This window comes from Oxyura jamaicensis, chromosome Z (assembly GCF_011077185.1).
Source record: "Oxyura jamaicensis isolate SHBP4307 breed ruddy duck chromosome Z, BPBGC_Ojam_1.0, whole genome shotgun sequence".
NCBI lineage: Eukaryota > Metazoa > Chordata > Aves > Anseriformes > Anatidae > Oxyura > Oxyura jamaicensis.
The window spans coordinates 8567761-8580982 of NC_048926.1; the positions used below are offsets into that span (position 1 = coordinate 8567761).

General features: G+C 38.9%; 1 protein-coding gene across 2 annotated transcripts in view; it reads right to left on the minus strand.

Moving 5' to 3' along the window:
• Positions 1-13222, minus strand: part of KIAA1328 (KIAA1328 ortholog) — a 173348-nt gene that overhangs the window by 53913 nt on the left and 106213 nt on the right. For both annotated transcript variants that reach the window (XM_035310300.1, XM_035310301.1), the window contains exons 7-8: positions 3712-4397; positions 710-805 (exon numbers count right to left, since the gene is read on the minus strand). In XM_035310300.1, the coding sequence (XP_035166191.1) occupies positions 710-805; positions 3712-4397 (782 nt within the window). The remainder of the gene's footprint in view (positions 1-709; positions 806-3711; positions 4398-13222) is intronic.

Here is a 13222-nt window from a genome sequence, read left to right on the forward strand (position 1 = left end):
CCATAACATAATACTGCTACTTCTTGAGAATGGGGTGAAAACTCTTATCAAATCCAGTTCCAGTTTGCTGTTTTTCTAATAGGCTTGAATCATCTTCCAGTGGAAACATGAAATGCAACTGGGTAGAATAGGAAGAACATATGTTGACTGAAGTTTTAATTAGCATGCAAAATTGAGATAAAGAGATAAAAATTTAAAGTAGAATTAAGACAATTTCAGTGGTTGTTAGCACTGGTTACTGGAGCTAGGGTGCAGCACGGTGTTGTTTAAAAAACAAGCAACTATCACCAGTGGTAAAATATAATTTCTGTCTCAGAGTTAAAGGCTAATATATTTTTACAGCAGGTTCAAATCAAGCCTAAAGAGATGTTCTGATCTGATTTGAAAAAGAAGAAGCAAAACCCAGAGCAGAGGAAGAAATCAAAGATTCTGTGAAAACTCCAGCCTGCCCTGGGCTAGGTTTGGGTCCTTAAGACATGATGCACACAATCTCAGAGCACTACAGGAAGTCAACAACTAAACCCTGAGTGATAACAGTTCAGCGTGTAATCCATAAAAATCAACAGCCAAGGAATTTTATTTTTTCTAGGAAAAAAAGCTCTTAATCTGAAACAAACACATGAACAAATATACTTGGCAGCCAATAGCACACTGTCAAGAAGATATACCAACACTGTGTGAAGTACTTAAAAGAAAATAGAAAAATTACCTTAGTCCCATGCTGTTGCCGTTCATCATCAGAGCAAGTTCTCCAGGTGCTTCATCAATGGGCACATCTCCCAGACCAGGTATGTGGCCTCTAAACCTGAAGAAGCAGAGGTAGCTCTTTATGCAGCTGGTCAAATCACCACAAAAGTAACTTGCCCAGAAAAAGGTGAGTTGTGTGTCTAGAAGTATGGTTATTAATCATGTTTAATACAGAAGCTTTCACAACTGTTTTCATACTTTCAAATGTACTTTTGTTTTGGAAGGTTGACTTATGTACAGTACCTTTCCTTCTGAGGGTTTCCACTGGGAAAAAGATCAGAAAATGTTCATTTACTGATTTCAAAGGATCTGCTCCCTTGAGAAAAATGGTCACAGCATCTAAAACAAGCATCCCTCTTTGGCTCAGGTTACAGCTCCATCATCACCAGAGCTCCGAACATCATGTAATCTGCACAAAACGTAAAAGGTGTTTGACGTGGTTGTGTCTTCTCAAACTGTGGGCCCACAGGTGATGCTCCATTTTTAACACATAACCCCACTTTTTTCTTTCTTTCCAGTAAAGACAGAAAAAATCAGCAATAGAAGTAATTTTCCCTCTTTACTTGAATAGAATCACTGTTTCCAAGATTTACCCAGATTTGTCTACATTACCAGGAAAGAATATTTTGTAATTTCTGGAACTCTCCTTTATTCTGGTGTGGTTGGCATCAGTGGAAGTCACTGAGCTGCCACTTTCCCTGCACACACACCATTTTTGACAGCTGAACAACTATTTCACATCCAGAGAAACTGCAGACTGAAAGTACTATGCTCACTTGAGGCTAAATAGGGAAATGTGGGGAATTAAAATGCAGTTACGATGCAGCATGGTCAAAAAAAAAAAAGGATCAATTCATACTTTAGCTAAAAGAGAAGAGTTAATAGCCAATAATTACAAATGGTCAGACCTTTTACTTGTCACTCAATGACAATACTTCCAGCAGCTTAAAATGGACCTTAACCAGCACTCCAACCATGCAGAAGGACAGACAAAAATAAACACTACTTGGAAATGGATTTTTGTTGTATGTTTTTTTTAAACTGTCATGATGTTAAGAGATGAACTAGGTTAGAACCTCCCGCCAAGGAAGCAAAGGGTATTTGAGCTTAGCTAAACAAATTTTTATTGTTTGTAGCACATAAAATTACCCTGTTATCAAGTGGAAAAGAATTATATAGGCAGAACTGAAATATAACTGTGATGGTTAAGAGATTTACCTGTAAATATCAAACATTTCCTACTAAAGAGACTGAGTATTTTTTCAAGAGCAAGCAGACTATTTCTATCTAGTTGTGTTTCTTAGAGACAAAATGGTAAATGTGCGTTCACCTGCACCTCTGAAAAGAGATTGCAAAAACAGTTTTAGTGCTCAGACTGATCACATATGATTTTTTTCGTAGCATTTTTTAAGTAAATAGAGCTCTGCAAACTTTTTTTCTTTTTTTTTTTTTTTCCTGGACAGAAAAAAAGGCTAAAATAGGCACAATGGCATTAACAAGCACATCATTACAGAGATATTTAAGGTCTGTTTTTTTCTGGGCAGATGATGCCTCAAAGAAGGCTGAAAATGATCCATTAGAAACAAAACACCCAACAGACAAACCCTCAGTCTGTATGTCCTTCATATTCTACTCGTTTTTCATACAGAGGGATGCATACATAGAATTAAGCTATTTGACGATTAAGAATCCATCTGTTCCTACTTATTTCTCACCTTAAGTTATAACCCTTTGTTTGTGACCTCAGCCATTTTCACACACACAATTGTGATTGCCTCTGATAGAACAGACATTTTAAAAGCTAAACAAACACACTCATTTCAAGCGTCTGAGAAGGAAACAACAGACCACCTAAATTACATTATTCTCTTTTAGAGTTTAAAAAGTAGCCAGTGGGGCTGGGATTCAGAAAAGAAAGTGATATATTCCTCCACAGTGATTATTATACATGCATGTAGGAAATGGGTCAAGTACTGCAGACTCTTGTGGGATGCTGTCAGCAGTTACCACATTAAAATAGCATTGAAATAAGCATTCTTCTGAAATCCTCCTATTGTTTCTTTTAAAAGACTGCTAGATTTTCCCATTCCTTTCCCTTCCTAATACCGACACACTAGCATTCAACTGAGTTACACTGGCTAATTCAACTTATTCTTCCACAGTTTTAACCCATTCCCCTCTGCTGTTCCTCTCCACTCTATGTAACACATGATAGCAATAAACCAGTTTCTCCCAATTGCCAGAGTCCCCATTTATGTTGTCAGGAAGGTGTTACCTCACCTTCTGCGATCTCAAGGACCTTTCAAGCCACATTCCCTATTTCTATGGTTATTGCCTTTCCCTTCTAGTTTTCAGGCAGCTCTTATGCCACAGTCTTGGCATTTACCCCTGCACGAATACCACTGAAAAGAAAATGTCCTTTTTTCACAGGACTCCCCTTTTTCCACACACATATATATATACTCATACAAATCTATGTATAAAATGTATAAAACTATCTTTGTCTTTTCTAGAAAAGACATTTCTTCCAGTCCCTACCTAGGAAGGTGCAGTGTTTCAAAACTGCCCTCTGCAAAGAAAGAAAAGGAATGCCACATCTATGTCAGCCACACTCACGCTGCTCCCTTGCCAAATGTCTATTCCTTAAAATGCCTGCACTCAGATCAAACTCTCATTTTCTTCTACTGCTCCTCTTCTCCTACCTACTCTTTTAGAACTGCTTTTCCTGTGCCTTTCTTTCTACCACATACTGTTTTCCTCTGCTGCTTTCCACAGCTGTCATGCTGGTTCCCAACAGTATATGCTAATACACTAAAGTCTCCTCTCCTCTAAATCACTGTTAGAGAGTACTTATGCCACAGGTATTGCCTTATTTTATAAATTCCATTTTTCCGTATTCCCCTTGTCCATGTCTTCGTTATACATTTTTGAATTTATTTTTTAAAATATAAATCTCAAAATCACCTGTTATAATCCATGCGGGATTGGTGTAACTGCTGTTGTTTTAGGAGCAGTTTTGCTTCTTGTTTAGCCAGCAAATGTTGGAGACGTTCCTTTTCAATTTCCAGCTCCATTTTCTGCAGTAGCAGCTGCTGCCTTCTTTCTTCAGACAACCTTTTAGCTTGTTCTGTTTCTTTAGACCCTGGATCCACGCTGTCATTGAGCCCAGAAACTCGAGAGAGCCTGGAATAACCACAGGTTTTGTGAACGGGCCCAGCATGTCTTTTAGGAATCTGGCTGACATGGTGGCTTTCTTGCACGCTACCTGAGCTCCCTACATGCCTGCAGGCACAACCACAACTCATTTGTGGAGGGCACGTGTTCTGAAATTCATTTGCTTTCTGGTCCATCTCCTGAGCTGGTTTTACACGGTGCGGGCTTTTCTGCTTGACTGAGGAAATCATATTGTTACACTTTCTGTGCAAGCCATTTTCCACTGAATATTCCTTCAGACATTCCTGATGGTTGTAATGGATTTCAGTCCCACAATCGTGATTATTCCTGCAGGGCTGAGACAATGCTACACAGCTTGGGCTTCCAGCCTTTGATGCTCTGCTGTTCTTGTTAAAAGTCTGTGGTCCCCTAATGGCTAAGTACGAACCATCGAGTTCCAGAGGTGGCTGTTGGCATGAGGCCTTCTTACCGGACACCTGCAATAAAAGAAACAATTTCTTCTGAATTAGCAAAAATTATCTTTACACATTAATGCTGTTGGATAAACATGTTCCCTCAGAAACAGACTTGCTGCATCATGCCGATGGACAGACAGCCCAGCTTGACAAAATGTTTATCAAAAGTCAGACATGGACCTGCTATCAAACATACATTTCATTCAATCTACACAAGTATAATAAATGTAAAACTACTGCCTGCAGGATCCTCAGCATAAAATGAGTCACTTCAGAGTATCAAGTAGTTGTGAGCATCTAGGGTTACATAAAATCAACTTGAAGAGTGGCAAAAAACATTAAATGTTAATGTTTGAAAATGTTTAATTTTGAATACCGAGCCAAAAAATCCATTCAGCCACTATAAATACTCTTTGATTGGCCATTACACAGCAGGAGATTTGATGTAAAACATTTCACCTTGCACTGAATGGGATATTACTTACTGCTGGAAATTTGATGAGAGTTTTTGAAATATCTTTACAGAAACACAGATAAAAACCAACTACTTTCTGTAAAAAATGGTTGTACATCAAAAGCTGTCATTTAAATACAAAACATGTTTAAATTCAGCTATAAACGTAAGTGATTTTTCAATTAAGCTGGGCAAGTGATTATACTCTGATAAAACTCTGAAGAAAGAAAGCAACTGTAACTCACATTTGTCAACCCAATGCAAGCAAATTCTAGCTGTTTTCATGGGTATTGTGCAACAGGCATCAAAATCCTACTTACATCCCAGAGCACTATGGTTCATCTAAGCAGTTAAACATCTGAGTTGTTTTGCACATCAGAACAGCAGTGAATCAGGTACTCACATTCCTTTTGCTAGACCTGTGCATTAATGTCAGTAACATACTGAATATAAAATCCTGGCCTTTAGAACTTTGCACAAAGACTATTTTAGTTTTTTTGGTGTTGTTTTTTTTTTTTTATATATATTACAGAAGCGGGTTTGTTAAAGATAATAAAACCACTTTAGTGAAAGTGGTTTAGCAGTGAAATTTGGTAACCACAGATAGTGAGAAAAGTATTACTTGCACTCTAGCAACACTTACAACAGATAGGGATGGTCCACAGGCAGTGAAAGACAGCCAGCAAGCACCACTCCAGTGGAACTTAGGGATGCAAGCAAGCGTCCGGTGATGATTAGAAGAGAGACATAATCCAAATCTAAGGAGTGTTTATATCTATAATTTAAATTCCTTTTTATAAATAAACAAAATACCAAATATACTCTGCTGCCCTTCAAGACAACCAGTTACAAGTTTTTTGTAGACTTCACATAATGTAAATTAACATGGATTAGCACCTGAATACTGATATTTCATTATTTCTACTTTTGTGGATATAAAAATATCCTCTCCACCATGTGATTGAAAGCCAAGGATGTCATGTTTTGCCCCAAAGGGCCCCATGAGTTGGAGGCATTTGCATTAATGTCAGTGCTAAATGTCTGAGGAAAGTCTGGTGCTTGGACTGGGTGAAAAGTGCAGGACATTAAAATATTTTAAAGTCAGAGGGGCTGGCAGGGCAACTGAGCAGAAATGCAACATGCTGCCAAAAGACGGAGTTTTGTTATTTATTATTTGTAGCATGCCATCCTTGTCTGCAATATTTTCTAGACAAATAAAGGCTACAAAGCCTATTCAATCTAAATTAGACAATACATAAAGGGATGACCAGCAATGGGAAGAGATACAGAAAAGGGAAAGGAGGAGAACGTTGCAGTCACATTCTGTCTCTCATTTCCCATTTTCTCTCATTCACCTGCTTTTGCTGGCACAGCATTTAGGGCAACAGCACAAAAAGGGGTTCAGTGTGTTTAGTGGCCCTGACCTCCAGGACAGCAGAAGGGGACAGATTCAAAGGTTTTTATAGTGAATGCTATCAGAGCTGACAGATTAGGATGCTCTACAGAAAGAATACACCTCACCTTCCAGAGCCCATAACAGAAGTTTTTCTTCTGTTTTTTTTTGTTGTTGTTGTTCTGAAACAAAAAAAAGGCGCAAAACATGGAATGACAGAACTTCTTTACTTTAGCATTCTTTTGTTGATGGAAGACACAAGAGATTGTTAAGAAATCTAAACACATGAAGATGGTACAAACTAATCATCAGGAGCGGATTTAAGAATAAAGGCCCACATCGCAAATTAATTTCATGGCTGAGACTCCATTAAGAGTCCCTGAAGGCCCTAAAAGAGAGGTACCAGTTAGCATTTGTTGACCTTGGCCACCATTAAATCTGCCCTGATGGTCTCAGAAATGGCATTGACATTTAAAGACTTCATAACAAGGCAGAGAAACTTTAATGTTATTTCACAGCTACAATATGTTTGCAGGGGGGGAAATTCTCATTAATGTCATCGAATGCGAGTGGGGTTTGTTCATTCCTTTAGAAGAAGGAGGTCAGATTAGGTAGAAGATTGAGTTCCAGTTTCACATGCCTTTGAAGGCTCCTCAGTGTTTTTGCAAGGTCTAACCCTAAAGAAAAATTAACTACTGGGAGTCAGAAGCTAGCCAACAAATTGGTAAGTAATTTGTATTTTTCCATTAATGCTTTAATTCAAGACTACATTTGGATATAGGTTGCAGGGAAAATAGCCTGACTATTGTATCTATGAAGGATCATACGACCTCAACATTCCATGACAAACCTGTAAGATGCAGGTCCGGTAAAAGGGAAAAGTAAAGAAAAAAAAATCTACATACATGCCTAGTACCTTGATTCTAAAGACTCACAAGCATGAGGAATTAGGCAATTTTACAAGATGAGCTTAAGGAAGATATTACCTACGGGACACATGGAAACCGTGGCGGACCATGATGGAACAGCTGTGCTTTCCCCTCTGTGGAGCTCTTCCACACTTGCTGTATGGTATTTAAAGCTACAACTTCCTTTAACTGAGGCTTAAACAAACAAACAAACTCAGACAGCTCCTTGCAGCATACTGCAAGACTTGATCAGACTAATAATAAGACTTGATCAGATGTGAAACTCTTGCATGGAAACCAAGAGATATTAAAAAAACAGCTCAAATAATCATTATAAAGGTTGAAAAAGGAAGACAGGTGGGGAGCTCTAAGAAATCTTTACTGCAATCCCAGTAATTTTTGCTCAGGGATTTGGAGCAAAGCTTATACAAACATCCAGCCCTTAAAACTTCTGACAAACAGACAAACAGCACGGCAGCTTTATGCATGCAGCATTAGGATCTCTGCAAATTCTTCCTGAACACCGCTTGTGTGCTCTGCAGCGTTAATAGGCAGCGCTGGTAGAGGAGACGCGTTCAACCACTGATTCCAGCACGCAGGGCTTTGTCTGGCAAGGGCTGAGCTAGTAGCGGATCAGACCTTACAATCTCCACACAGGCAAGGTCCCGACAGATTTCACTGGTAGCTTTGCATGCACAAAATATGTTTAAGAACCAGCCCCATCATGAGCTCGGAAAGTCTTGCGCTCAGAGGACAAAAGCTATGGTCCTTGCATACACTGGGAGAAATACAGTGGCGGTAAGGTTAACAGCAAAACACCTACGGATGTCAGCAGGGTCAGAGTTTAATCCATAGCACCTGGCTTTACAGTTCACTGCTGAGATACATTTGAATGCAGGAGAAAAAAAGAGACAATCAACTAAAACTGCTCTTGATGGTATTTTGTGCGCATTTCCCTCTGGATTTTCATCTTGGGGGTTTCTTTAGCTGGGGAGAAACAGAAAGGAACATGGAAGTTCAGTGTGTGGGGCAGGGAGCCTGAAGGAAGTCAAGAACACACAAAAGCAGCAACCAGAAGAGAAGTACAGGGATTTAAAGATGTTTCAAAATGAAGGAAGTGTTTCAAAATGGGCAAATGAGAGACTGCCACACACAAGGACACCTTAAAGAGTGTCAAGAGCATGCATTAGCAACCTAGCTGACACACTCATTAAGGTACATACATCCTAAACCTGGAACTCGGTCAACACCATGCACTGGTGATGTATGGGTCTCATCTGAATAAAGCTTGGTTTGGGGTTTGCAGATCTATCAACAGAATAAGCACTTGCTCTTGTCACTGGAATAAGGAGAATATATTACAAATAAGCTCAGGTAGGCTATCGGGGCAACAGAAAAGCCATTTTAAGAACGACTATTTCAAATGATAAGACTATTTGAAGTGCATTACTAGTGATTAAGGAGCTATTCTTTCCAAGAATCCGTAAGAATTTATCAAGAAGAATGTAAAAAGGTAAAGATTATAAAGTAAATTAGTAGGATATATTGAAGTCTATCATTTTTTTCTCCTTTAAATCGTATAATCCTTTATTAAAATATCTACCATAAATAACCTAATATCAGCCATTACAAGGTGCCCAGTTAATGGTTCGGCAACTGTCTCTGTCAGTACCTAAGACAGATGCAGTGGATAACTCAGAAGGTAAGCTGACCATTTTTCAAGAAAGAAATAAAGCACCATTTTCTGTAGTAATTATGTATAGCTACGATTGCCCCATTGCACTGAATAAAGCAAGTGGTCTCAAGTCAAAGAAACAATATGTGAATGACAGTCACAAGCCCGTATTTTTCCTGTAAAAATCTACCAAACTCAATATACTGAACAGGTGTAGCAAAACAAAAATAAAAATAGGATCACATCACACACAAAAAAAATGAATCTATAGCTGCTAGCTGACAGCAGAGGAACACCTCCTATGCTTCTACTGCCTTTAATTTTTTTTTCTCCCCTTTGTTAAGAGGGTTTGAGCTGGGATGCCAGGTGCACAAAAAACCTGCATTCAAAGTGGCATGTGAGCATTTGCTGGCACTCAGCTATAAGTGTATATTTTGCATTCATAAACATGCCACCCTTCTCTCCAGCTACACAAATATTGTAGATAATCTCTAACAAATGCTTCCTTTTCAGATCAGCAAACTGGTTTTACACTGGCTGATAAGGCAGTCATTAATAATACAGTGCTCCAAGAAAACCGAAGTGAGGAGTCTCTGCATTTAGTCTTGGAAGTCACTTTGAGCAGAATGCCCATTAAGCCCAAACAGTAGCTACACATGGCAATGCAATACCTGACCACTAAAATTAAGCAAACATGTTTGCTTTCAGAAACAAAACTACACCAGACCTGTTTGCACTACAGAAAAATGCCACTATACTAATCTTGACAGCAGCAGGTCTAACTATTAACATTCAATGTGCTGCCAACATTATAAAAACGAAAAATCACAATCTTGTGACTTCAATTTTTTACTTCTGCCCTTTATTTTACTGAAGAATCAGTAGTTCAAGACCTAGATAAATATTTCAAAAACTATACTATTTGTGAGCAGAGCAGGTCACTACCATTTCCCAGTGCATTTGGAGTTCATGTGAAATAAGGGCAGAAGAGTGATGAGCTGCATTTTTAACATGGGCATACACAGAATAGTTGTCTAGCTGATAGAGAATGCGTAATGCAACATCTGCACAGTACGCCTTGCCAAAGCCCCATCCCAAATAAATGTAGTGCATTCTCCCTAGTGCAATTAACTCTCATACTCTGGCAGGTTTTGCTAGAAGATCATCAAGGTAGATTACCTTCCAGCATATGAACTAAATACTTACAGGTGTTATATCATCAGTTATTACTTACAAACTTCTGCATTTAACAAGACATCCAGGCAAATGAATGATCTAATTTATGAATTATTTATAAGAATTTCACAGCATGCTCCTGGCGTCATCCATGGCCTTTTCCAGGTCATATGACACCAATTAGAGCTGAATTTTAAATTATTCAATAACCTGAACTCTCTTGTCATTTAACATATAGATATCAATGCAGTAAACAAGTTAAGTCTAATGGGCCCTGGAGGTTTGCGTTCCTCCGCCCATCAGCAGCAGAGGCTGTATGCTACCGCTGGAATAGAAAATAATAGAATGCAGCAGTCAAAAACATTTGCAAGGTTTTAATAAGTTATTTTGGCTCCCTTAGGGATTTTAGTATAACTTACAAGCACTGAATCTAAAACATATTAAAGTCCTTAGCTATGTGCTTTTAAAACAAAATTAGGACATAGCAGAAGAGCAAGTCTGACACTAACCCTAATTTAGGCCCCTAATTTGAAATGTAGTGGAAATTATGGAGTAAGCAAGATTTACTATACACAACTCATTACCTTCAGGCTCTCCTACAGTATAGCCAAAAATAGCCCCTCTCCCAACACATCTACACCTGTCTGTAAAGATAAGGCTATACACAGGGAAATGGAAATGTTAATTTAACAGCTATCAGTTGGCAGGTATACCTTGCACTCCTTAGCAATTGGACCTCCACCATTCTTCTGACCTAAAAGCACTGTGGTGATCTCTGCTAGAAACCCACCAGAATTCAGGTGTCAGCTTCAAGATGTCGAACTGCAGAGGAAAGGTTTAAGGACCTGTGTGGCATGTTATAAAAACAGACAGGGGATAGCCTCCAAAGCACAAATGTAATAGAAGACAACTTAAAACCATTGTTTTCCATGATGACTACAGGCAGATGTCAATGACAAAGATAACCAAGATGAAAAGCACAATCAGATAACTGATTCCACTTCAGTGTAAAGTCTGCAAGAAATGCAGAGCAACCATGCCAGATCCTGGCTCCAAATCAGTTGCTCTCAGATATCTCTTGAGCCTGTGATCATGGCTGCAAGACTGAAAGGAAGAATAAAGACCCTCTTACCTACTGTTCATCTTGCAAAAAAAAGTTCAAGACGCATGGCTGAAAACTTCTGAGATTGGCTGCAGCTCAACACAGGCTAGAACTGATTGGTTTATTTTTCATTATCCGTGTCTCAGCTTTCTGAACACTGCTGCATTAAACCCTAGACATGCTCCTACAGATGGTCTCTTGCAGACCCCTGTATTGGAGATCCCAGCAACCCCACTCATCCACACAACTTCTTTTACACTCTCACTGTTCAGCAAGGATTCAAAAAATTCCCAAGCAGTGTACATCTGCAAGAGGAAAAGATGGAAAGTGGAATGTTTGATTTATCCTTATAAACAACAGCAAGAAGTTGTCAAGCTGCTGCTGTCAAGATGAATGCCAAAAACCACAATGATGCTGAGAAAATATCATGCCAAATGCATAAAAGCACACCTATCCAAATTATCTAGCCACAACAGGAAGAATAAGGATTTAGATAAAAGAACAAAGCACTGGGTATCTGCTCCCTAGTCTTAGCATGGGAATGGGCTGCAAGAAAGCATCTATATATATATATATATATATTCACACACACACACACACACACACTTTTATATAAATATGTGTGCGTATGTGTTTGTTTGTGTTAAACTTTTTAAGAAAAATAGCAGAGGGGGGAAAAAAGACAACTGCTTAATCTCACAGCACACATTTTAAGAACATACAAAAATAGCTATAAGGGATTTTATTTTGGTTAGCAGCCAGAAGATTTAGTTTCATTCCTACACTGGGCAGCATTTGATTATTTCACATTAAGGTTAGTAACACATTGGATGATAAGAAGGAAGTTCATATTGGTTTTCATTAAAGAGTAATATCCACCATGTATTTGGTCCTTCAAGGTAACTTTTTCAAAGTTATTTTAAAAAGCAAACAGTTTTTTACTTGGAATCACAAGTTTAGCATATCAGCAACTACACATGTTCCTAGCTACTGCCAGTCTCTTTAGAATTCAATCAACATTTGCTCCAAAGTCATGCTTTCATAGCTCCAGACACAAGACAAAAGGGCAAATATACTGTGACCCTTCTAAATAGCCCTGATTACTGTGATCAAACAGAAACCAGATACTTATGTGGATAAGAAGGTGTAGAGTTTGATGTGTGAAGATTACCGCAGGAGGAGACGTTGAATCAGCATTTGCCAACATGTACCTCGCCATGACCGCCAATATCACCTTTCCCCTGTATTTACAGTAGGGATAACTCTGGTACCCATTGGCCAGTGATGAATTTTAAGTGCCAGCCACTGTTCACTCAGAAAGATCACCAGGAAGTTTTACTTCCTTCAGAAGTTGTGTGTCTCCTACAGAGTCCCTGGGTACGGACACAGCCTTTGAAATTTGCTGCGTGAACAAAGAAAAAAGATGGAAGACATTTAAGAATTAAAAGCACGTGCAGAAGTAGCAACACTGTTTTGGGGAAAAACATACAACTCGAAAGTTATTTAAATAATACAGAAATCCCACAAAGGTAAAAACAGAGGATCTTTTGACTTTAAAAGAGTGGAAAGGTGTGCCCAAGTGAAATAGTTCTGTCAGGAGTGTCCTTGCAATACAAGCCAGCCAGCATTTAGATTCTGCTAATGATCCCATCTCTGGGAAATAATTCATAAAAAGTAAACAGTAATTTTCATGTGCCTGCCCTTTTGATCTTACATTTGTAGGGAGTATCCTGAGGCTAGCTGTGGGCGCCCCCGTGGCTCTGGCTGATTGACCTCTAATCTGCCCCTCAAGTAACGATCATGCCAAGGAATGACAACAAGAGTTGCATGTAAGCAGACATTTCAATGCAATCCCATTAAAGACAGGCTGACTCACTTCATCTTGTCAAAGTACTAGTTGCACGTAGAAGAAATAAGAAGCTTTTTAGAAGGACTTTTTCATTTTGTAATGACGCTGTACCTCAGAACAAAGACTAGAACAAGACCCCCACCAAAATCCAACTAGTACATTGCGTTATATTAACTGGCCAGAAGCTAGTGCAAGAAAAAACAGGCAGCCCTGTGACTGGGTGTTAAATAGTCTTGATAGTCAAAAATTAACAAAGTCCTTGAGACGAGTCAAGTCAGAACCACTGGCA